The sequence below is a fragment of the Dicentrarchus labrax genome, unplaced genomic scaffold (assembly GCF_905237075.1).
Source record: "Dicentrarchus labrax unplaced genomic scaffold, dlabrax2021, whole genome shotgun sequence".
Lineage (NCBI taxonomy): Eukaryota > Metazoa > Chordata > Actinopteri > Moronidae > Dicentrarchus > Dicentrarchus labrax.
The window spans coordinates 12,034,460-12,059,870 of NW_026136702.1; the positions used below are offsets into that span (position 1 = coordinate 12,034,460).

The window sequence follows — 25,411 nt, forward strand, 5'->3', positions numbered from 1 at the left end:
AGTACCCCAGCTCTTTTATTTAATCTAATGCATTGCAGGACTTTATCAGTTTTAGATTAAAAGTCGACCCCCTCTGCTTTTCTTCTCAGCTAACCCCAATGAGGAGCTGCGGCTGACGTTCCCTGTCAGAGATGGAGTGGTGCTGGAGCCGTTCCGATTGGAGCACAACCTGGCTGTCAGTAACCACGTCTTCCACCTGCGACCTTCCGTCCACCAGACCCTCATGTGGAGGTAGGACCACCGCACAAGCCCCCACTTCCACTATGTTTGCATACAGTCCACACCACAATTGTAACATAATTATGAAACTTTGCATGTTTGTCATAAATTTCATATAGAGGGAATTATTCTGACTAGATTTGAAACAGCTGGCTCATCCTAATTAACAGGTCAGACCTTGAGCTGCAGTTTAAGTGCTACCACCACGAAGACAGGCAGATGAACACCAACTGGCCCGCCTCCGTCCAGGTCAGCGTGAATGCTACGCCCCTCACCATCGAGAGGGGGGACAACAAAACTTCCCACAAACCGCTGCACCTGAAGCATGTATGCCAACCTGGAAGAAACACCATCCAGATTACAGTCACCGCCTGCTGTTGTGTGAGTAGACACATATTTCTAACTACAAATAGTGCAGAAATGTAATTATTTTTTCAGCAGAAAGATCAGCTGAGATGATTATCACACAGATAATTTAACTTAGTATATGCGTTGTGCTAAATCGACTTTCCGTTTATTTTCTGTTTGTGTTAATGTTCTTGTGTTGCTTTGCAGTCCCACCTGTTTGTGCTGCAGCTGGTCCACAGGCCATCTGTGCGATCCGTCCTCCAGGGGCTCCTGAAGAAAAGGCTCCTTCCTGCAGAACACTGCATCACCAAGAGTATGGCTCATTTTGTCTCTTAGTGTAGTTATGCATAAGAACATCTTAATTACACAAGCTTACACCTGTTTCTCCTTATGGTTTGCTTTAAAATGGGCCTTTAAGTACGCATGCAACTGTTCAAAGTAATACCTTTCCTCTGAAACGCCTTGTCTCTTCAGTTAAGAGGAACTTCAGCAGTGTGGCGGCCTCTGCAGGCAACACCACTCTTAACGGGGAAGACGGCGTGGAGCAGACGGCCATTAAAGTGTCGCTGAAATGTCCCATTACCTTCCGACGCATCCAGCTACCCGCACGAGGTCATGACTGCAAACATGTCCAGGTTTGTTCCGATTTAAAGAGGTGGTAAAACTTTATTGTTAATGTCACATGTCCCAGTGAATGGGAGAAGATTTTTCTAATGAACTGTGATATTGTTCTCCACAGTGCTTCGATCTAGAGTCGTACTTACAGCTCAATTGTGAAAGGGGGACATGGAGGTGTCCTGTGTGCAAGTAAGTAAAAGGTTGTTTGTTTTGAACAATTTCCCCTAGGGGATTAATAAAGTATATCTTCTTCTTCTTCTTTACGGGGACGTAAGGTTTAGATCACTCTTCAAGAGTACGTCTAATAGATTGAATCTAATGATTTTTTTCTCCTTTCAGTAAAACAGCATTATTAGAAGGCCTGGAGGTGGACCAGTACATGTGGGGAATCCTCAATGCCATTCAAAAGTAAGTTGTTTTTTTCTTCTTTCTTCTGCTAAATCCGCAAATAACTTTGACTCCATTGTTTAAAAATTAAACACACACTTTCTACTTTAATAGTTCAGAGTTTGAGGAGGTCACTATAGACCCTACGTGTAGCTGGAGACCTGTCCCCATTAAGTCTGAGGTACACATCAAAGAAGACCCTGACGGACCACTTGCCAAGCGCTTTAAGACCATGAGCCCCAGTCAGATGACCATGCCCAATGTGATGGACATGATCGCCCAGCTAGGGCCTGGACCTGGCCCAGGATCTGGACCTGGCCATGGAGCAGGTCCCAGCCCCTACCCCCCACACCCTGGTCATCATGCTAGTGGCAACGGGGGAGATTACCCTGGGGCAGGTAAGGAAAAGCAGCCAGGATCCTGCTGTGTAGATACAGAACAGGATAGTCAGCTTAGTTGTTGAAAAGTGAGCTGTTTTTCATTTTATAGCAGGAACTACTGAAGTGTCTCTAGTGCATTAAACAAAGAAACAGCCCCAAGCAGAGCTTTATGCTGAACCTGTTTTAAAATGTTCTAAGCTCATTGTTCTGATAACAGTAAAATGTACAATGTACAATGTGATAACTTTTTGCATCAGTAAGGACTCATTGGACAAGTTAACAAGGCCAGACTGCTGTTAGCCTCTTGACAAAAACGTGTTTCATTCTTTTGTCCTTCAAGGAAACAGTTACCACAGCCAAGGGAACTTCGACTTCCCTCACGGGAACCCCTCCGGTGGTGGGCTTGGTGGAGGAGGAGGTGGAGGAGGACCCCCTATGAGTGACTTCATCCATGGCCCCCAACTCTCCCACCCCCCAGATGGACCCGGTGGTCTCCTCTCCCAGGACAAGCCCCTTAACCACGGCATGAATGATGCAGTAAGTAGGGTCGACTTCCCATGCCACTGTACCAATAAAGTATGTTTATAGGAATAGAAAATGGTTTGGTCTGGCTTTTAAGCTTTAAGGATCTTAATTAGTTATTTTGTCCTGTGGCATATTTTGGTACCTTAATTTATAGAAGAAAATCTCCAGACAATCTGTGCCACTCTGAAATATCTGAACAAGGTGCAGCCTGTGCCTCTGGCCAGCATGTGTGCTCAGTCATGCTCACATGCTTATGTCATCGTATAATGTTGCAGCTGTACATGTCTGCTGATCACAGCTTCCATTTAGAAGGTCTGTTCCATATTATTCACGCTGGAACTCATTTCGCTTTTCCTCTCTTTCTTCCCACGCAACCCCCCTCCCCGCCCCTTAACACTCTCCCCTTCACTCTCTCTGTGTGTCTCTCTCTCTATGTCCTGCTCTTTATTTTTCACACTCTCTGGCTCTCTGTCTCCCTCTTGCACCTGCAGATGTCCCATCCCGATCAGTCCCATAACTCCATGCAGCAGATCTTGCATGCGTCTCCCCACCCTGGCAGCCAAACAGGGCTGCCCTTACATCACAGTGGCCAGTCAGGGCCACCCTTGCACCACAGCGGCCAATCATCGCAGCCGCCTCGCCAGTCGCAGCCTCAGCCGCAGCCTCAGCAGCCTGGGCAGAACAGTCACCCCCACAGCGATCTGAACTTTAACCCCTCCTCCTCAGACGGGCAGATGGGTCAGGGAGCCCAGGATATGCCTGAACCCTCCCTGGATGTAAGTGTGCCCACTTTTGGGCACCATAAGCTACCTGTTTACAGCTAACATTGTCTGCTGCAGCTGCCCTCATCTCTTTGCTGTGTGCTCTGTTTGTGTCTGACTTTCAAATTGCTTCTGAGCAGTGGTAGCTTTGTTTATGTGTACACTTGCTTCGACAAGACACTTGAGCATGACTCAAAGTCATCCGGCATCACAAAGATAAATATATTATCAGGTTATTTAGCCTTGCCTCTGATCATTTCTTTCTGCCTTTTATCCGCAGTTGCTTCCGGAGCTGGCCAACCCAGACGAGTTACTATCATACCTTGACCCCCCCGACCTTCCCGCCAACAGCAATGACGACCTTCTCTCCCTCTTCGAGAACAACTAGCCCTTCGCCTCCCATACAAATGCTCCTGCACCTACGGGGGTCGTGATGTGTTTGACTGTCCGTCCACAGACACCTTACTGAGCTCCTATCAACACTTCGAGCAGCTTCCTATGCTCACACACGCACACATGTACACAGTCTCTCAACAGATAATGTGTGGCATAGGGGCGTGGCTAAAAAGAGGCGCCTGTTTGGGAACTCCAAGGGAGAAAGCAGGAACGCCACTCATGCCTGCACCCTGTTTTTTTTCCACGTGTAAAGATTCCACGCACCAGTTCCACCGCCTGACTCGAAACACACCATTTTCAGCCATGTTGGCGGGCACTAAAGTGATATTATATATATACATATATGATATTTGTGACTTTTCAACTGAAAACTGTGCAGCTATAATCATCATGTGTAAACAACACAGGGGAGAGACAGAAGTGTTGTAGCTTTGTTTTTTTGTTTTTTTTAATTTTCCTTTTGTGAAAAAAAAGCATCGTCTTGTAAGAGTGTTTTTAACCTATTTGAAATGTGTTCTTCCAAAACTTTGGCACATGCCATGCCCTTTGACCCCCAGACTTCTGTGTGCACGTGTGTTTGTGTGTGTGTGTTTGTGTGTGACAGTTGAATAACTGGAACTCATGAGAATCAGAGCACTGAAAGGACGAGCTAAAACGTCCTCCAGTGTCAACAGAGGAAGTGAGTGCACATTGTGCAATGTAGTGTGTGTGTGTGTGTGTGTGTGTCAGTGGGTGTATATACCTATGTATGTGTGTGTGTGTGTGTGTGTGTGTGTGTGTGTGTGTGTGTTTACATGTCCTCTTTTGTTTGCCTGCAAGCGTATGTGGAAGACAGTGGGGAGAGAAAGTCTGAGGCAGAGGAGGAAAGAAATATATTGAATGGAAGAAAGCGAACACAGTCCACTTTAAGAGCTGACTCAGTTCTTCTTCTCCAGCCAGTCTGCAGTTGTTCTTGTGTATTTATTGTAATGTTTCGCTCTTCCTCATCAAATTCAGCACCATTTTGTTCACAAGTGCATGTGTGCCAATGGCTCCTGTTGTCTTTGTCCAGCCTAAACGTGCTTGATCAAAACATTTTCTCTCATCTTTATATTTATTATTTTATTTCAAATTCATCAGTTGTTTTTATTATTGATGTCCTTTTTTATGTTTGTCTCACATTAATTAATCAGATACACATCACCAAAGTTGTCCTATGCTTTTCTAAGGTGTTGGGCCTGGATATGTTATGTTGGTGTAAGAGCAGGATTTCAATATCCTACAGACGTCTACAGAAGTTTTTAAATCACTGTATTTTATAAAAACGTCTGTGTGATTGTACTGATCTTTCCTTTCGTCGTTTTGTTACTGTTGAACTGCATCTTTTTGGGGGAAAAACATCCTGCATGATCCAACAGTGTTTCCAGAGCTGTTGTATATACCCTTTGTGAATACTTTGTGACTGTACAGTACTGTACCTATCTATTACTGGCAACTACATGGTACTGTAATGTCTGTCAAGGACTACACACACTCACAAACACACACACACACACACACAGAATCCCTTATAACCAGTCCAATATTGTAACGAATTGATCCAAATGCACTCTCACTGGCCTTGTAATGAGTACCTGTGTATTGTGTACAGTTTTTCCATTACCCTGTGACAATGCATCAGTGGAAAGGAATATTTGCTTTGCTCTGCAGGCAATTTTTAAGAGGATTTGTTTCATCCTCTTATATATATATATATATTTATATATATATGTATATATATATACATATACATATATATAAATCGGTCAGCTTTAAATTAGCTGTTTTTTTCTGTCTAAAAGATTGTTAATGCAGCTTAGAGGTCTAAATTCCTCCAAAAATGATTTGTTTAATATTATTGGAACAAGTGACCTCATCCTCTTTATTTAAAGTGAGAATGTGCAAAATGTCTTCTGGATTGTTTTGAGGCCTAATAATGAGCTTTTTGATAACCATACTTAGCAAAAATGTGTGAACATGATTTGTGTATTTTCATCACAATTTATGTTGTTTTAAGTTATTATTTTTGTCCCGTGTTTTTATGACAGGTATAATTTGGTTTACACAGTTTTATGCAGTACAGTTAATGGATTTAAAAGTATACTGTATGTTGTTGTATAAAAGTTCCCCCCATTTTGAGATTCATAATCCATCTGAAAAACCAAATATGACTTGACTGATCTTCAAAATTGATCACATCACCTGCATATAACACAGTTGAAGGATCAGATGTTGTTTGTGTTCGTCTATATGTTTGTTAAAGACAATGCACTGCCGCAGTGGGATGTTTTATTTCCCTACACAGTGTGTAACTGTAAGTGTGACCTTTCACAAATTCAAGTCTTGTAATTTGAGCGACACAAATTGTACTGTCTGATTGCAGACGTTGGAAATTTGAGTTGAGGATTTAAAAGCGAATGCAATTATTATTGTAAAATGAAATTTGGGGGAGACCCCCCCATATTTGCATTACAAGGGGAGGTTGTGGCAGAGGGTTGGGGGTGGGGTGGGGTGGGGTATGTAAGGGATATGTGTATATAATGTAAATGACAAATAGAGACACGTTAACAGAAATGTATTCATTTTCTCCAGGGGGAGTGTGCATAGTGTATTTAGAAATTTGTAAAGCTTCCATCCTCCTGTCAGACATTGAATTGGCAAAATGAGTCTGTGTTTGATTGTGTCTGTGCAGACCTCTCTAACCACGCCTGTTCATTTATGTAAGATACTTTATGTGCCCCTCCACGTGGGGTTTCCAAGAAAAAAAGACATTTTTCCTTTGTGTAATATTAAATTTCTGTGTATTTCTCTATTACCTGTGTACTTTATAAAGGTGCTACAAAATTATTAAAACCTTTGAGGTATAATTGGGACTTGGAGACATTGAGCTTTGAGTGGCTCTTAAGGGTTGTTTCCAAATTTACAGTTTGTAAAAAATTTTGTCAAATTTATAATTTTTATGCAATTTGGCAAAAATATGCTATAAAGGTACAATCTGAAGTGATTGGCACAACAAGTGGCAGTTGTCTCTTTGGTTTTGTACATTCTATGTACAATCATTTCATATTCTAAACTGGTCAAAACATTGTGATTTTTAGTCTTGCAAATCTGTATGTAGTTAGATGACGTGACATCCTAATATTTATCTAATAAATATGTATTCAGATGAAACACAATTAATGGCCTCTGTGTCTTTTGACATACAAAGTGCAACCAGCATGTATTACATAAATCAAAAGGACGGTAATTTTGTGCTACACAATCCGATATCTTCAATAATAAACTACATAGAATATGCGATTACAATAATTCAAAAATCATTACAAATCTTTTTTACAAGCTGGAATAGCACAGAATAACCAATAGGCCATTTTCATGGAAGACATTTTGACATGTCACAGTAGGAAAAGCTTAGGTGTGAGTAATAACATTAACGATGGATGAATTCCATTTAGCTGCTTTGGATTCAGAGTCCTGGTATTGTGCATGCTGGTATTGTTAATGTTATTAGTAACAACTGTGACAGGTCAAAATGTCTGCTGTGAAAGAGGTCTTATTTAACCATTTTATTATTTAATTCACAAGGTATTAGTAAAAGGGGCATTGTTAAATCTAGAAAAGCAAAAATTCATCTAATATCCTGTGAGCTGAAATCAATACAGAAAGTATGTAGATTAATTCAAAGACTGTAGCAAATAATAACAGCTACCAGGCAAACAAACCATACGGCTACGGCTGATTCAGTGTACCTGAGATCACTATACTGACACCGATAATGTCAGATAAAGTTCCCTCTTGGTTAAAACTTTTGCAACCCCTGGTGATGATCAGTGAAAATATACCCTATAATTATACCCCTCATTGTGGTTAAGAAATATTAAAAAGCATCACACGTGTTGTTTTAAAGGCATCACAGTTTGTCAGATTATATGTTTGGAGCTAAATTTGTGAACTGATTATTATGAACAGACTTATTAATGCCATCATGCCTGTCCTGTAGTGATATATAGTTTCACATACAGTATGACCACTAAAGTTGACAAAACGTCAGACAAACCATTGCCAATCCTGTACCTGAATACACACAAAGGCACTGTAGCACAGCCCTTTGGGGTCAAATGAGTATTTGTTTAAAAGCTGAGCTGTTTTTCATCACAGTGAGCCGTTGAAAGCGATGCAAATTGCACTAATGCAAATTATATCAGAATGGAAAAGCTACTTTTATGGTGCCCAGGACTGACAGAGACGAGCATAATGTCAGTTCAATAGCCGGGTACTGTACAGTAGAGTACATCCAAAAAACAGTCAGCAAAAGAGTGCATTGTTTCCTCTTTATAGATTTGAATTGCTTCATTGAGAAAATGAGAAAGAAAATATATAACTCATACAAGTTTAAGCATAAAATCAAATCTCCTGTCCATCCTGGATGTAGTTGCTCAGTTGCCATGGTGATGCTTAAGGCGCCGTAAAGCGATGAAACTCATGCAAAGTAGATCTTACATGAGGATTTTTTTTTTTTTTTTTTTTTTCTTGTCAACTCTTTCTCAAGTTGTTTCACTTCCTGAACCGCCCACGTGGTGTCGCTGTATGACTGTCGGTCTGTGTGACGTCACACGTAAACACCAGCAGCACCCATGGCCTTACAGGAGCCCCCCCTCCTCCTCCCCCCCTCCCCCCCCACCCTGTCGGCTGAGCAGCGATGTTACAAATAAAAAAACGCATCAGGTACAGCCCCCCCGGCATCGCCGCTGCGAGGCTGTTTTCTCGCGGTCCCGCCAAGAACCCCGTCGTGTTCCTGGACGTCGAGGCCGACAGTGAGCCTCTGGGAAGAATAATTATTGAGGTAGCGAGCTAGCTGGCTAACGTTAGCTAGCATTAGTCTCTCCCGCAGACCCGTGACCTGTGTTCAGATGAGGGCTTTGTGCAGTGTTATCATCCGTGCATTAATGTGAATGTGATTTGTGTTGTCTTGCAGTTGAATGCAGATGTAGTGCCAAAGACCGCAGGTATGTTTAATAATGCTTCCTAGCAAACAAAGTTTATCGTCAAGAGCTGCGTTTGTTTTTGTCACCATCCGGAGAACTGTTTACCTATACTTGAGTTGTTTTAATATTAATAAACAAGACTCATTTCACAGAAAACTTCAGAGCACTGTGCACTGGCGAACATGGCTTTGGATACAAGGGATGTGGGTTTCACAGGGTCATACCTGAGTTCATGTGTCAGGTAAGATTTACAATGAAGACACATAAGGTGAGAAGTGTTTGCCATGTTGACTGTTGCTGTGTTTTATGTTACAGGGGGGAGATTTCACCAACCACAACGGCACAGGAGGGAAATCTATATACGGGAAGACGTTCAAAGATGAAAACTTCAAATTAAAACACACTTGTCCAGGTACATCTCCTCAGCTTCGCTTATACGTTTATGGAAGACTACTTTATCTTTGTTTAGAGGACAAAACAAACAGCCTTTTATTCATCCATGATGCATAACATCTTTTCATATATAGCCTTTCTATTCTGGTCTGTAGGCTGGTGAAAGTATGAAGTGAAGTGGCAGAATTAAAAAAGACAGAAAGGGAATCAACAATTTTTATAGTGAATTAATAAATCAGCTACTTTTTTACATTTTGAAGACTGAAGGCCTAATAAGTCAAAAAAGTAATCACAAATGAATCAGTGAAGGAAGTAATTATAAATTGCAGCTCTTGTGTATATTTTGATACACATGTCTCTTTTCCTGCATTCCTAACAGAATAATCTGCCAGGTTTTTGTCTGTATCCTAATACAGCTGCCTTTCCACTAGATGGCAGTGCCTAATTTCATGCCGCACTAAAAACCCACCTCCTATATGGATTTTGCAATCCCCAGGTGAATGACCTACTTTTTTTAAGTGAGACAACATGCACTAATCCAAATAAGTCCTCTCTTGAATAAACTTCACCCACATGCTGATTATTTGGTGCTTCGTTTCAAAGCGTTGCATAATCACAGTTTGCGTCAGCTTCAGAAAAGAGAAACGGGCCTTCCCCAAGACAGTTGTTCACTCGTGTCATGCTTCTCTTTTGCCAGTCAGAGTAAACAGAGGTCAAGATGTTGTTGACTGCATGACATTTAATTGATTTACTTGTTGGCTTTTTGATTTCTGCAGGAACACTTTCAATGGCGAATTCAGGGCGGAACACCAACGGCTCCCAGTTTTTCATCTCCACGATTAAAACTGAATGGTAAGTACTTTGTAGAACTTTCTAATCAGTCTTCTCAGCTCATAGTCTCACCACATCCAAATCTGAATCACTCACCAGTTGCTGAAGTCCCTTTTTGTCTCTCTTTTGAAAGGCTTGATGGTAAACATGTGGTGTTCGGGCAGGTGAAGGAAGGTATGGATGTGGTCACCAAGATGGAATCTTTTGGTTTACATGACGGCGGCGTGATCAAGAAAATTGTCATCACTGACTGTGGGGAGATCAAATAACACCTAAGTTCACACGTGGACTTCTGTCGGATGACTCAGAATGCAGCGATTTAGTATTTACTTTATCCTCCATCCCATTTTCATGATACGTTCAAGGAGGAACTGTCACAAGTGGTTCTGTTCTACCCTAAAATCTTATATTTCTACTGTTGATTATGAAGTAAAAAAGATGCATATATTTATCATTTCAGGCTTAAAATCTGGTATGAAACGTTGTTTTTGTTTGCTTATAAGTAATACTAATAATGGAAAGACTGACAGTTAAAATTCAAAATCTTTTTATCGTAGTTGCTACAGATATCTTGCTTTTCTACGTTTTAACTCCATCTATCTAATTTGTGTACACGTCAACCACTATATAAAATGTTCTTATTGTGCAATTACTCTATATTTACTGCCAAATAAATGACCATTTTAAGATTTTACCAGCTCTGGTCTCAGTACAGGACATTTGCTCTCATGTGCCACCAGCCCTGCTGGTTTTAAAGCTTCCTGGAAATGATCCAGCAGCTTTTTTTAGACACCGGTTCTCCAGCACGACTGACTTCCTGTCCATCAGAGCAGGATGTGACATCATGTGACATCCACCTACAGTGGAGCTGAAATATCACATGAATGCAGTTGACAGATGATAGACCTGTGGGCTATAGCCTCATTGGACACGGTGAATGCACATGATTCAATCTGCTGGAGCCATAAAGGAACCTGAAAATGTCTTCAGCTTGTATGTGGGCTGCTCTTCCTCTTCACTTGAAGAGCAGAGCGTCTGGCGGAGAAGCGAGAGAGAAGGAGGCCAGGACACGTCTGAAAACCAGAGACTGGGTGGTGCTGCTTATCGAGCTAATACTTTATGAAAGTAAATAATGAAGCGACGTGAAAAAGCAGCTCTTGCCCCTAAATGAAACCATATGCGTGCTGACCTTCCACCGTTTGTTTGAATTCTCAGATTACATTGTTGCTATAGAGACTTTTCAGCTCTCACTCTGTTTGAGCTAGAGATGTTGTAACAAACTTGATATAATTTGGGTCCCCACCCTCTGGTTTAGTTTTAGTTATTTGGAATGCACGTCCAATATTGTGCATGGAAACTTGGCTCAAAAGACGGCGGTGCTGTGGCCAACATTTAATACACATGCAAAACAATGACATCTTTACAACTGGTACAAGCTGGTTCTTCTGCTGTAAATGTCCACATTTATCACACAGCACCCATGTCAGTGGGTGTCCTTTTTTTGTGTGTTTTGGTTTTCCTGTCCACAGTTTGACTCGGAGTGTGGAAATCAAGACCTGTCAGCTCGATGTGTCTGTTGTCTTTCAGCACTTTCACGGAAAGTGAAAAAAAAGTTTTACGAGTCTCTGCCTTCTGCATTACACAACCACCATGAATAATCCATTAAAGAAGCCTCTTTATCGTGATCTATATGCTCCAGTCTTGCATAAGACTTCGAGCTTGCACTGAAAGACACAGTGCAGTGTGACGATGAAAACATGTACTCTGTAATGAATATTATACAGACAGGAGCTCTCAGAAAACAATGTGTTGTTTTTGGCTGAAATCAAACTCCAGAGTGAACACCTCCCAGTTACTGGTAACAACAATTCAGCAGAGGGCCCAAACAAATGAAACCACATAATCCAAGCAGTTCTAACTCAATATGACTTTTATTCATCAAACTCTCGACAGCACTATAGCACTAAAATGTTTTCCCAACTAACAAATAAGGCACATTTTGGAATGCCGTTTCATGGACATGAAAAACAGACCTGTGGTCTACTCTCGAAACCATGACTGTCCTTGTTTCCCAAAATCATTGTCTTCCCTACCTCACGCCTGTGTTCTGTCCAATTCAAATATTACATTATTGCAATATTGCATTACAAACATCTCAAGTGATACAGACAGTAAAGAATACAAACACAACTTTCCAAATTGACCACATAAGTGTTAACACATTACATTCAGTAAATATGTATTATTCGTAGAGGCTACACTAGCGGTAAATGAAATACTTCAGGACTAATAACAATCAGAAGTTGCTGATAATGTTAAAAACAATATGTACTGTAGCAAACTACTGTAATTTAAATAAGTAATACATTGCACAAAATAATATTTCATTCAAAACCAAACGCATGCACATGCAAACTCTAAAACAGTTCTTTGTCACACACGCTTTCTTGACAAAAGTATACACTCCCTAAACTACTAATAACACGGTAACATTTTATAATAGTTTCTTGTCATTGCTGCTTTAAGCAAACTACATCTCACAGTTTAATGTGCTTATACAGTGGTGAGTATCCGTCACTAATTAAGAAAAAAAAAAAAGATTTCTGCATGTTAACACAATATATCTTCATAATATTGTTTACAAAATGAATACATGCGACTGTATGGATGTAAATGGCAGCTCATAATTAGTTACACACAGCAAAGTGAATAACGTGGGTTATTCAACACTGATAACATCATAAAACAAAACACAAAAATACAATGGCTTATAGTTGAGAAAGGGTATTAATTATGTACCAGCTTTTTTTTTTATAATATTCTATGTAGACATCAATATTTCCTTCTTAGTGTAACTTTGTTGCATATTCTATACAAAAAGTGTTGTAAAAAATCTTTCCATAAATATTTCTGCAGGATAACCCCTCAGATTATTGTAAAACATAAAGAAAAAAACTCCCAGCTTTGTTTATTTCTCAGCAATAGGCCCTTCTTCACACAAAAAAGCTTCAATATTGCATAACACTTTAAAAGAGCTACTATCCTTGAAAACAATGGCCATCAAATATATACATAAAACAGTCTTATCTTTGTCAGGGAAATAACTCTAGAGTTTTTGCAGATTGCTTTAAAATTTTCAACATCTATTAAGTGTTCCAAAATACACATCTCATTCATAGAAAATAACAAATTTGAACTGCAAAGGTACTAGAAAAGTCAAGTATATGTAATTCAAGACATTACGTCTGAAAGCAGAGATTTCTTTTTTTTTTTTTTTGCAAATGTATTGTATCAACTGCTTCCATTGGCTCTTGATTTGCCATTTAAAATGGCCTCCTCATAACATGTCTCTGGGCGGAATCAAACTCTCTAACAGGATTTCTCATATCTCTTCTGCCAGAACTCTGAATCACAATAACACTGTTACCTGTGTATGAGGTTAGTTCATAAGGCATCATTGGTATCTATTCCTCTCACTACAGCCACATGGTGTGATGTCACAATAAGGTTCAGATGTAAAGACCTGTTAGGTTCGTGTCATCACACGGAGCAAAAGAAAGATGATGTTAACATTAAGAAAAATGGATTGTTCCCAACAGTAACAGGCTGAAAGGAGAATCTTTCATTCGGCTTAGCTTTAACTTGTGGTAATATAGATGCACATCAGCCAATTCCTTCTTTTAAAGGGGCACTCCATCAATTTTACTCTTGAAGTTCAGTTTACCCGTGATAGTGAATACTTTTCGGACTGTGAAAACAGTTGTATAATGTCTTCTGTAGCTCTGGAGGAGGTTTGTCAAGTCTGAGAAAAATACCAAAAAGCCAGTGTTACAAACGTTTGATGTAGAGTTTGAAAGATGTGGCATTTAATAGGCTGGGGAATTCTACTGAAAGATGTTATTGAGTTGCATTATGGGAAATTAATGATCCAGCGTTTTTGGAGCTTGAGCTGCATTACTAAAAGTAAAGACCATTCTTTAGTGTCTCATGCAAGTCTCTCACTGTGTGGAACTGCAACACTGAATCACTGGAGTGCCCCTTTGAGTTTACAGACGGAATTTAGCTAAATTTCCCTAAAGTGTGCGGTACCATTATCGGCCACTGAAAACTCTCCCACTAAGGCAAGTGAACATGTATATTTTTTGACAAAACCCAGGGTTCCTTGGATAAACACAACGACAATAGATTAAAAAAAAACAAAGAGTGAGGTCCACAGTTTCATGTGCGACTCTGTTCTGTTGTGAGGATCGACTAAGAAATAACATCTTTGTTGATATTCCATGACAACAGACCACAGTACGATTGTTATTGCCAGCTGGAAATGCTGTTTCAGCCTGTGCCTCCAACCCAGCAAACTGCATTGAAGCGAACACCCACCATGCCAGTTCAAACTGCTAATAGAGGAACTGTATCATTTTCTTGTCCTTTGTCACATCTTGAACCTGCATTAAACTTACTATGCATCACAGTTACCACATGCACATATTACTGCTCCAACTCTGCACATGTCTTTTCCCAATTTCAAATGGCCTCCATGTCCTGATACTTCAGAATGATTTGAATCTTTTTAAGGCACATACAGTATGTTACAGTATAAAATATAGTCAACCAGCTTTTATAAGGCTAGAAATACAGTACATATAAAATAGTTCACAATTCTTATAACAAGGTTCCTTATAAGGCAGGTTTCTATAAGTTAGAACTACATTAATTTCTTCTGTAGTGCTTTAGGTCTGCACAGTGATATATGTAAACAGGATGTGTACTTCTCTTTCTTTAAAGACATTGGTTTATAATAGTAGGCACTTATGTTCACAGAAAATGAATATAAGTGTACACTTAATTCATCATAACTTTCAATATATCCTTGAATCTTCAGCATCACCTTCTTCTATATTAAATCTTATTGTTTCTCTCAAACAACCTAAAAATCATTCTCCAAAGCTTCACCTCTCTCTAGACTCTCTTTACACTGCAATCAGCCTTTGGACATAGTTTTGAAGGGTGCAAGCCCTTGGATAAGTTTCCATTTAGCTCCACTGACTCCACTAAGGCTACGAGGCATCAACTGGCACTAAATGTGAACTCAAATATCTTTCTGAATCTCTTTCAAACATCTCCTTTGAGTTTGACTGTTTTGTGGTTAAAATCCAACCAGGCTTTACATGTGAACAGTACAATCCTGTTTCATAATGCTAATCAAATTTTGGAAAGCAGTTCATATTTTCGATTGCTTTGAAAAATATAATATTCAACACTGGCAAGAAACATTGTGGATGGCAAGATCATTGGTACTGAAACTACTGTTGTTTTCCTACAGCTCCTTCTCAGTTGACAGTCTTGTGTTTCGAAATGAACACAACTTACCTATCTAAAAGCTATACCACAAGATAATTGTGAATTTGTGTGGCGACAAAAATACTCTACAGAGGGAGAATGAAACCTTATCTGTTAGTGACGCACTAAATCTAAACGAGGAGCGACTCTACGCAACTGAACCTACAGTAGTTTCTAAAGACACGTGGAAGCAATTACACAATAATGTGATATACAAACATACAAAAGACATTTCTTTATGTCCCAGTTAAAATTCAAATTGCACACTAGACGACAAGAAAATAAATAGGCCAAATGTAAGCTAGGGATGTATGGCACATTGTCCCTCGGTTAATTCACAGTTAATAAGATGTGCTGCTGACCCTAATACGGCAAGACATCAGAGGCCTCGTATACATTATACCGTCATGAGAGGCCTTGGTTAAATGTTCATCACATTACCACACACTACACTTGGCAGGGAAATGGAAGGCTGTAAACACAAAGCCAACAAACCCCTAGGCGAGGTAATCTATTGAGACCAATACTGTCAGTGACACCAATGAAATATATGCCTGGTGCTAATTCCTCAATACAACGATTAGCTGTTGTTTAACATCGAGTTTGGATCAATGGGGTTATGTGGTTTCTGCATGAGGCATAAAAAAGTCACTGATGTTGGCAATTTTTTTTTGCTTTTGATGAAGAGCACTTTGAGAGATAAATATTGATCCTAAGTTAACACGTTCCTCTCATTCCTGGATGTAATCTTCAATACTGTCACTAAAACAAAAATAAGCATAATAACTAAAAATCTGTGTTCCACTGGTGGTTGAGAAGAGGGACAAAAAGAAGAGAAGGTTAGAGCTACCGTCTATATGTGAGGCTTCTGAGAGGAGGAAGGGAAGTCGTGAGGAGGAAAGGACGCCATGTTGCTTGCAGGGCGGGGATGTGGGAAACCTGGGCAGGGCAAGGCAAGGGATGAAGTTAACAGCCTTGATGGAGGATGAGCAACAGGACTTGGGACACAACTGTTGCTCTCTGACTCTGAATAAAGATGATTATTGCACACGGCGGCAGTAGTATCCCAGGACTTTACATTTCTCGCACAGGTGTTGCGGGTGCTCCTTACTCTGGTCAGAAACATCCAGGCCATCCGGCTTCTCTAACGGGCGCTGAGGATAGAAACAGAGGACCAATAATGAGTCATATTAAACACTGAAGAAGGCAAACTAAGCAGCACACACGGCATAAAACTCTTGAGTTTTGCAAGCAGTTGATTTGGCACCAGATTCAACTCAGCAATATGCCTAACTACTTTGGCCGCCAGCATTACTCCCATATTCTTCACAGACCAGGCATGTACTGAACACAATTAGTTGCAGAGATATGGCAACGCACCATCAGCTCTGGAAACTTGCAGTACACTTTAACAACCTGGTATTAAAGAAAAAGATCCAGTATGCATTTGATCATGATGACCTGTATGGAAATATCAGCAAACTGCTACGGCAATGACTTTCTTGGAATCATTATTGAGGACAAAGGGAATCTTTCTGGGCCAGCAAGTTTGGAGGTTATTTTAACAACCAGTCTGGAAAATTTTATTTCTCATCTATTGTTCTTTTCTTGTTAGCTTTTTAATTCACTATTTATTCCAAGTGGTCTAACTAAAGGAAACTAGGTTACCATGGGTCACTACAAGGAGATATTTCAGTCGTCCGCTAATGAGTCTGCCAGGAAGTATCGAGACTTTACTATCGGTGCGTCAAAGACATTAGGTCCTTGAGGAAAGCTGGAAAATCTGATGTATATTTTATGGGGTCCCCTCAGTGGTTAGAATGAACTGGGTTCAGGTCCCTGTGCTGCAGGCATCTTCCCTGTTGAAGTGTCCTTGACCAAGAAACTCAAGGGAGTCTGAGCGCCTTTTATTTGGAGGAGGTGAAAAGAAAAAGCTCCCCCACAGCGATAATTAACTTGTATTTGGGTTTATTTGAGTTTGGCATAGAAACAGGAATCACATTAAGCTTTTGTTTGTCTGAATCAAGGGCATCTGAGGTTATGGGGGTTGTAGGTAGGTTGTAGGTGTAGGGGTTTGTGTTCAACAACAACAAAAATATATGTGTGAATGCAATTTTTACCTTATAAATATTGTGAATTATTTATGTTAAAAATCTTTGTTTGTCTAACAAAATAACTAGAAATGTGACCTAAATTTCAGTATTATTAATGTACCACCCATATAACATATGAAATAACTGCACCACGTGAAAATACAATAAATTAAAAATGCAATAAAATATAGCTTTCATTGATGTTCCAATTGTAGGGTCATGTGAATCTTGTAAATAATAATATTTTACATAACGTTAGGGCAGTGTCTATATAACCTGAGAGGTGAAACCAGGGGGAAAAAAAACCCTAGTTAGTCACCTACTGTAAATACTGGTGAATTAACGGAAAATACACTAGCACACCAGGAACATGTTAGTGCTGGTTAGTAACAATAGCTCTCAAAGCTTCTTTCTATTATGTCTGTACTGTGACATTGACATTCTTCTTAGGATTGTACATCATTTCATTCAATAAAGAGTCACTGAAGGAGGGAAAAAGCTCTCTGAACTAGCAAGCAGTTGTTTGTTTAAATAGTTTTAACTGTAATTTTGCTTGTTTGTCGGTCACTTAAGGGGCAATAAGTTTATATAGTTTATTCAAATATTTGTCCTGCCGACTCCTGTCTCATGACCATTCTTCATTTGTGGAGGAATTTATAATTACTATCTAAGCTACGTTAGCTTCCTCCATTTTGGATGCTCCGTTCCCTCAAAGGTCAGCACTGTCACAACAAAAAATTGTGCATATATACTTCAGCCACATTGCGGACAAATATTTTATGAATGTGGATGGGAAAATACATATTCGGGTTATTTATGGGAATCCGCAGGGATGGAAGGAGCTGTGCTGAGAGGCTGAACTCTTTGATACTCGAGGACACGGAGGTTAGTGGTCCATTTCAAATGCTGACAAGGGGGAAATATGTTAAGTGGGTGACACTGCAAATGCAAGGAATTTGCTTGCCTGTGTGTAGCTTTGCCACAGGACACAGAGGCAGAGAAGAGTGGGGTTTTTCTCACCAGTGAGCACCATGGAAATACTGAAGTACCGGCAACTTTTAAGGTTATAGTTAATGTACTTGGTTAAGATCCCACGCTGATGAAGATGCAAATGAATAAAGAAAAGATTTGGAATACATGATGCTTTAACTTTCCATTGTCTGGGAATGTTGTGACTCCTTGCCAGAAAGTTTGGGTAAATCTGTTGAGCAGTGTGCCTTTCCTGCTTCATTTTATGTAAGTGTTAACAGAGCGGAGCATGGTCAGCCGTGGTATTTAGAGAACGAACAGGGCCTCAAACGGTAATCCCAATTTTATTTCAGGAAGTGGAATTGGAAGAATGTGGAAAAGCATAAATATTAAAAGATGAAGTGTCGAGGATAAATATATCTGTAGCTGGAGAAAACAGAGCAGATTCTTTCTCAGGCGATCCATCTCTTTAGTCAACAGGCTGTGAGGAAAATGTTCAATGTTAAGCTGAACAGACAGCTCACCAGCACGTTAATTCCCTCTGAGTGTTTGCTGTTCGGAAAAACACTCCACAGCATCTAGGTTTATATGATTTCACTTTTTCGTATTATTACATGTGAGAGGAATTTCTGCCTCAATTACCCTGGAGTTACTTTGCGTCTGTGAGCCATTAATAAAGAAATATTTGCTTTAAGATTTGATGACATTCAGTAAATAATCCCAAACTTTTATCAGTCAGGAAATGTAATTAGTTTATTCAGTGCTGGTTTATTACCAAAGAGGCAAAAGTAATTGTTAGTGGTATGATTTTTATTTTATTTTAATGAGGCCATCTGGAATATCCTCAAGACAATACGCAGCCATGCAAACCAGAGTCTGGAATCTGTTCGCTTTGGTTGAGACGGATCAATCTACCACTTAAACAAAGTGCACGACTATTGTTTTTTACTTCAAGACATTAATGCAAGTTGTCAGAAAGTGAATCTCATACTATAGGTCGCAGTACCTGTTTGTGTGGATAGACGTTTATGTGGCATTTGATACATTCTTGTCCCATGTTGGCCCAGGAGTTGCCACTCATCCACTTTCTCTTGCACTTAGGGCACTTGTACTCTCCAAAGCATCTCTTCTTCCCCTGGTAGGGTGTCAGCCCTTCACCTTTGGGTCTGGCCTGTAAAGAGCAAAGCATGGTGAATAAAATGTATGCACATGTAGGAAACTCATTACTTTTACATTCTTGACCATTCAAATAAAAGCTTTAGGAATGCAGTGTTGTGCAGGGAGTTCAGAATGACAAGAGCATCTTGCGTTTAACTGGACGAAAATTGACGATGAGCTTTGACAGCAGGGTGTGTCCATCCTTGTCGTGCTAAACCATCCAACTTCATCATACAGCACACTCCTACACACAGTTTTGGCACAATATCTAGTTGTGTAATTGACATTTACTTCCATTACAGCTGTGTTAAATTACTCCTCTGATTCTCATGAGGGAGATGATTACAAACAGTCAGTCAGCCATGTAAAAGCACTAGCCTGAGGGCAATACTGTTGGGAGGAGCCGCTCCAATGACTTCATGTTGGCAACTTTATTTAGACCACTATAACAGCATTGGGGGAAAAGAGTTTTCTCTTAAAAGCATGTCACAAACAAATGTACTGCTGATGTCATCAAAAGGATAAATCAAAAGACAAACTGTTCTCTATGCTGCCAAAAGAAACCCAAATGTACACTGATTAGCAAGTTTGTCAGAGCTTGTCATTCTCAATTTGAAGCTCCATCATCAAAAAATAAAAAAACAGAAACAATCATCCCAGAACTTGCTTAGTTATTTTGGTACACAAAATCTTTCCATTTGGAAGACAAACATTTTAAATGGAGTACCAAGGAAGGATTGTGTTGCATTATCTCAAACTTTAAAAACGCTTTCATGCAAAGATGGAATTCTGATATGACAGAAATAATTTCAATGCACAGCATGCAACTGATGGCAGCTTTCCAGAAGGTTAGGAAATGATCTGCGTTCGAAGTGAAATTAGACCTGGCCAGTCCACTCCTGGTTCCCCTTCAAGACTGCAGATTATTTGCACAATCACTTTAAGATTTCGGGGGGGTGTTGGGGGCACAGGGCAGTGAGAGTGAGAGGAGGGGTACAATCTGTATCCCTGGTCCCTGTCCCGGCCTGTGTGTGAGTAATAGGAACTTTAATCAGCAGCATCTGGCTCTGCCCTAATAGACGTCAGCACTTTGCATCAGCACCGGCAAGCCAACCCTAAGTATGAGCGGCTGTGCTTCAATCTGGCCCCTCAACAGCATGATCTCAACCCCCACTGTCAGCTTCGCATCTCCCACTGTGACAGCACGCAGGCTGGAAAATCTGACTTCTGCTGGCCTGCAGTACACTGGTCTATACACACTGACAGGGTTGTCTTGATGCAATCAGTGGGCAATCTCAAAGACAATGCCATGGCAACATTTTGTTTGGATGCTCTCCTACAAGTGATATAGTTAATATGACGTAACTACAAACAGGCTGCCATTCTCACTCTTAAGAATGCCAAAATACAGCACTTTCTAGGTTTGTGCTGCTGGGAGACTAACCACTATTTTATCAAATAAAATAAAACTGACTATTTTGAAATTTAAAAATAAACTATGATGAGAGTACCAGGTGTACTACCCAGGAGGTCTAACCTTAACCCTCGTTATTCATTTGGAAATATGAACATAGTCAAATTTCCTGTGACAGCTGTTTGTTCAAATGTAAAAAATCTCTCCCAGATACTGCAGCCAGGACTCAGCAGGACAGAAACAGCACTCATCCTCCTCATGACCATTCCTCTTCCACTCCATGCTGTTTCCAGAGTCTGGCCTTGGCCTTTGGTTGTGTGTCATGCTCCGTCTACAGCTGAGTACTTTCAGATTCGATCCACCCTTTGCAATCAATTTGAAGATGCTGCTAACGTGCACACAGAAAATGGATTATATGTCTAATCCAAAAGTAGATGTAATGTTGACGATTAGGTTGGTCAGCTGCGTCCTAAGGAGGTTAATACAGTTTTCAAATATAAGAAAGGTGTATATATAAATGTAGGGCTGAAGGAATTAGATTTTTCCATTCATCTGTTGTAATGAATAACTATTTTGAAAATCGATCAATCGTTATAGTCCTTTTTTTATAAAAACTATTTGAGAATTTGAAGCTTTTCCTTGTCTTCTATGATAGTAATTTGAATGTCTTTGGGTTTACGACTGACGGTCAGATAAAACATGCAATTCAAATTAAATTTAATACAATTTTATTTGTATGGTGCCAAATCATAACAGAAGGAAACTTTTCAAAAAAGAGCAGGTATAGACTGTACTCCTTATAAAACTATTTACACAGACCCAACAATTCCCACCATGAGCAAGTATTTGGCGACAGTGACGAGGAAAAACGTCCTTTTATGGCTCTTTGAATCTACAAAATGCATTTATCATTATCTGACACTAGATTAAACAATGAATTGAAAAATAGACATTAGATTAATTAATAATTAAGATAATCATTAGTTGCAACCTTAGATGGTAATTACGTGTATTACTTCTGAATGACATCACATTGCATCTAATACATTATTAATATTGACAATAACTTGATAAAAATTCACCAAAAACCTGAAAAGGCCTTGGATGAACCAATTTCTTCTATCAAATATATCCCCTCTGCCTTACATACAGCACACACAACTGCAAAGTAACTCAGAACATATTTTGACATTTAGAGTTATAAACTGGAGTATTATACTCCCATTGTGGGAAGGCCAACATGTTGCCTCTCATGGAGGTCTTAGATGAAGAACAAGTTTTGGTTCTGAAGTCATAAACTTTACAGCCACAGTCCAGGCACATTCCAATGGACACCCAAACACATGGGAATGAATGTCAGAGGCAGGCTGAGAAATATGGCAGCTAGATTCATAGAAGCAGCTAACGCAGGAAGCTTTGGGTTTCATCACATACATACAAGGCTTGTCCTTCCATTTACATTGGTGCAGTCAGTGGATTACAAATCACAACCCTCAGCTGTAAACACTAGAATGACTGAGTAAATGTTTTAGTGTGGCTTGATTTCCAGGAAAATAACCACGCTTTGCTGCCTTTAAAGCAACATTTACAAACCATTCACAATACACACGGTACAATGACTAATTTAATGGAACTGCGTCATCACACCACACAATGCTCTGGAGATGAGCCTGCACAGGAGGATGTGTTTTGTTTTCCTTCGCACTCTACAAATAAAGCCATTCAAGCTCGTGCCAGAGTGAGAGCTAAGTGGACATATCTGAGCCATTTAGGGCATTTTAGGTGTCTGTACAGTGTAAGCAAAGCTTTGAAAAAGTAAATCGGTTGATGTTGTCTGGGCCAGGAGATGGCGGGCTGTGTTTGTCATATCACTTTGACAGGGCCGGCTTGCACTGAGTCAATGTTTGTTTGTGTCCCAGAGGCTAGAGCCCCGTGTGTTGAGATAAGGGTCAGTGTGTGTGTGTGTGTGTGTGTGTGTGTGTGTGTGTGTGTGTGTGTGTGTGTGTGTGTGTGTGTGTGTAGAGGACAGTGTCCATAGAGAAGACAGTGTGGCTCCATAATCACAGCTAGTGACCACATCCTCCTTTGGTCCAGATCACAGCAGGGAGTCATCATATCACACAAACACATGCTCACATACTACGGGGTCAGTGAACTGTTAAATGAAGCATATACACATGTGATACACACATTCACTGATGCAATCTCTACGCAAAACATGACCACACACAATGCCTCTATCTCCTCTTGTCCCTCTGCCCTAACACCCAGACACAAATGCACACACACACAGACACATAAACTCTCAAGAAATTCCACATCCACAGGTTTTCATACACTCTTGAGACAAAACTGGAAAATCTCGGCACACAATTTCCTGCCCTACTCCCACTCACGAGTTTAGCCCTGCTACAAGGACACAGATCATTCTTTGGCTTACACTGCAGGATTAATGAGCTCACAAACTGCATTAAATAGTATAAACAGAGCTGCGCAAGAGACAGTAAGACAAAGTAGACAAAAATGAGAAACAAGAAAACAAGATGAACAGAAACAGGAGAAAGCTTATTAAGACTGAGAAGGAATTAAGGTCGAAGTTGGACGAGAAGCAGCCTCCTGCTCATTGAGGATCCCGTAATGAAGGCAGTCTAAAAAACCTGCTGCTCTAGAATCAAACAAACACAAGGAGAGAAAGTAAAGTGGACAAATACCACAAACCCCACGGTTGCCCGAGCCAACTGTGGAGAGACCCTCCAATCAGCCCCTCTCAGAAGGGTGGAGAGAGGGAAGGGGAAACTGAGAGAAAGAGAGAGAAGGAGGAGGAAATCTAAATCCAAAGCAGATGGCCTCCATAGGGGCAGAACACGAGAAACACTGAGAGCCGTCGTAAAATCGCTGCTCTGTTTTCAATTAGGCTATACATTTCAGAGAGAGAGAGAGAGAGGCAGAGGGAAAGAGTGTGAGAGAGAGAGAGAGAGAGGTAGGGAGGGAGAGAGGTGGGGGATAAAACAGTGTTAACTAACCACTGCAGCTCTGGCCACAACTACAGTGGATTGGACTCATTATCATGTGGAGGAATGCGGAGACAGTTCTCTGGGGGGGTCGATTTTAAAGACACATATGTTATACAAACAGAACAATATTAGGAATTTGAAGCATGTGCGCTAGTGCAGGTAGATTACTGAATATGAATAGGTGTGTTTAAGTGCGCGATCCTGGTCTAGACAGCACCCACTGTGATGTCTTTAAATTTCAGGGTAATTCAGCTAACACCGTGAAATTGATTGAAAGGTATGCAGTCAAAGAATCTGACTCTGAAACTGCAGTTTGAATATCATTCTGCTACATAACCATCTTGACATTGTGCTCCAGTGTAAATCACGAAAATAAGTCTATTACTGACCACTGGGAAAATGTGGTCCAGACCACTGTCTGGGGCCTAAAGGTGATCTTGCCTTTGTGTTGATCTTACATTCCAGACAAAGAGTAATGACCAGTGGACAGACACCAGACTGTATACTCTCAGACACTTGCCTCAAAAACCTGAACCCTTAATCCTCTGTCTCTAGCAATTGGATAGGTTAGCCTTGGTTTAATATTAGATGTCCCTTCCAAACCAAACGTTAAGAGAAAACATTCTAAAAGACTTTCAAGGTTGGGGATATGGGATTTCATACTTTCTCGACATATTAGAGGAGACATCTACCTACAGTGGGTTTGGGCTCCACATATTGCCCACAGTCAGTCCATAAACAACAAATTCGAGGAGACAGCACTGACAATACAGTAAAGCTTGGGTTTTTATGCAAATGTCACATGCCATTTGGTGGTTTGTCCACTTCTATGGGAAATCAAGGGATTTGTTGGGTAAAACAACAGTGAGGCTTTGGAAAATTGTTGGTGGTAACTGTATGCAACCACTTTACTGGTCTGGATTTGGAGAGCAGGGTCTCCGTTGGCAAATGCAGCACAGCTATATATGAATAATACGGAGTCTTTGAGTATTTGAAATGTCTTCAAATAAACCTAAACATCCGAAAGGGAAAATGACGAGGCTCGTACTCAAAGCAGAGTACAGAGACTCGATGTTCTTTATGATAATGTGAGATTCTTCGGCATGATTTGATGTTCCCATCACCGCACCATAGAGTTACATGATCAGTGAGCCCCAGACAGGTCAGTGAGTCACAGCATAATTCAGTACACTGTAAAAGGAAAAGCCTGAGGTTGTTTGTCCGACCACACCAGAAGGAGCAGAAAACTTTGTCGGGTCACTTGGGGCAAATAATACTTGCACAACAATTCTTAGTGCACAGTTTGGTTTGGGTTGACCACACCAAGGCAATTCAGATCTGGAACATGAAAATACGTCCAGAGAAATAGGAAAAAAAGTAAGAAGAAGTCACATACTTTCACACGTTACATTTTCCTAAGTGTATTATCCACATGGCACCTCTAAAAACAAAGAAAACAAAAATGCTCTCTATTTAGGAGGAGTTTTTGTCTCCTTTGATAAATCATTGTACCCTTGACCATCACTACCCACGTTATCTGACATCACAGCAACTAAAGAATAAAG

General features: G+C 40.3%; 3 protein-coding genes across 12 annotated transcripts in view; 2 read left to right on the top strand and 1 right to left on the bottom strand.

Moving 5' to 3' along the window:
• Positions 1 to 6,828, top strand: part of zmiz1a (zinc finger, MIZ-type containing 1a) — a 98,728-nt gene extending 91,900 nt beyond the window's left edge. For 8 of the 9 annotated variants that reach the window (XM_051426952.1, XM_051426963.1, XM_051426974.1 and 5 more), the window contains 10 exons: positions 90 to 231; positions 390 to 600; positions 775 to 880; positions 1,042 to 1,202; positions 1,307 to 1,374; positions 1,525 to 1,593; positions 1,687 to 1,970; positions 2,293 to 2,489; positions 2,969 to 3,253; positions 3,519 to 6,828. In XM_051426952.1, coding sequence (XP_051282912.1) covers positions 90 to 231; positions 390 to 600; positions 775 to 880; positions 1,042 to 1,202; positions 1,307 to 1,374; positions 1,525 to 1,593; positions 1,687 to 1,970; positions 2,293 to 2,489; positions 2,969 to 3,253; positions 3,519 to 3,626 — 1,631 coding nt within the window. In that variant the 3' untranslated portion in view covers positions 3,627 to 6,828. The remainder of the gene's footprint in view (positions 1 to 89; positions 232 to 389; positions 601 to 774; positions 881 to 1,041; positions 1,203 to 1,306; positions 1,375 to 1,524; positions 1,594 to 1,686; positions 1,971 to 2,292; positions 2,490 to 2,968; positions 3,254 to 3,518) is intronic. The other variant, XM_051426997.1, reaches the window with a different exon arrangement.
• Positions 6,829 to 8,323: 1,495 nt separating this feature from the next.
• ppifa (peptidylprolyl isomerase Fa) lies at positions 8,324 to 10,555 on the top strand. The gene is made up of 6 exons (XM_051422518.1): positions 8,324 to 8,495; positions 8,628 to 8,658; positions 8,790 to 8,878; positions 8,953 to 9,049; positions 9,807 to 9,882; positions 9,995 to 10,555. The coding sequence occupies exons 1-6, from the start codon at positions 8,352 to 8,354 to the stop codon at positions 10,128 to 10,130; spliced, it is 573 nt and encodes a 190-aa protein (XP_051278478.1). The 5' UTR covers positions 8,324 to 8,351; the 3' UTR covers positions 10,131 to 10,555.
• A 1,218-nt stretch (positions 10,556 to 11,773) lies between these two features.
• zcchc24 (zinc finger, CCHC domain containing 24) overlaps positions 11,774 to 25,411 on the bottom strand; it is a 34,052-nt gene continuing 20,414 nt past the window's right edge. The window contains exons 3-5 of one of the 2 annotated variants that reach the window (XM_051422492.1): positions 19,267 to 19,431; positions 16,277 to 16,352; positions 11,774 to 16,137 (exon numbers count right to left, since the gene is read on the bottom strand). In XM_051422492.1, coding sequence (XP_051278452.1) covers positions 16,052 to 16,137; positions 16,277 to 16,352; positions 19,267 to 19,431 — 327 coding nt within the window. In that variant the 3' untranslated portion in view covers positions 11,774 to 16,051. Of the gene's footprint in view, positions 16,353 to 19,266; positions 19,432 to 25,411 lie in introns of both variants that reach the window. The other variant, XM_051422503.1, reaches the window with a different exon arrangement.

Coding starts and splice junctions, on each gene's coding strand:
- ppifa (XM_051422518.1), top strand. CDS start 8,352: ATGTTACAAATAAAAAAACGCATCAGGTACAGCCCCCCCGGCATCGCC. Junction 8,659..8,789: donor TGTAGTGCCAAAGACCGCAG/GTATGTTTAATA, acceptor CTCATTTCACAG/AAAACTTCAGAGCACTGTGC. Junction 9,050..9,806: donor ATTAAAACACACTTGTCCAG/GTACATCTCCTC, acceptor TGATTTCTGCAG/GAACACTTTCAATGGCGAAT.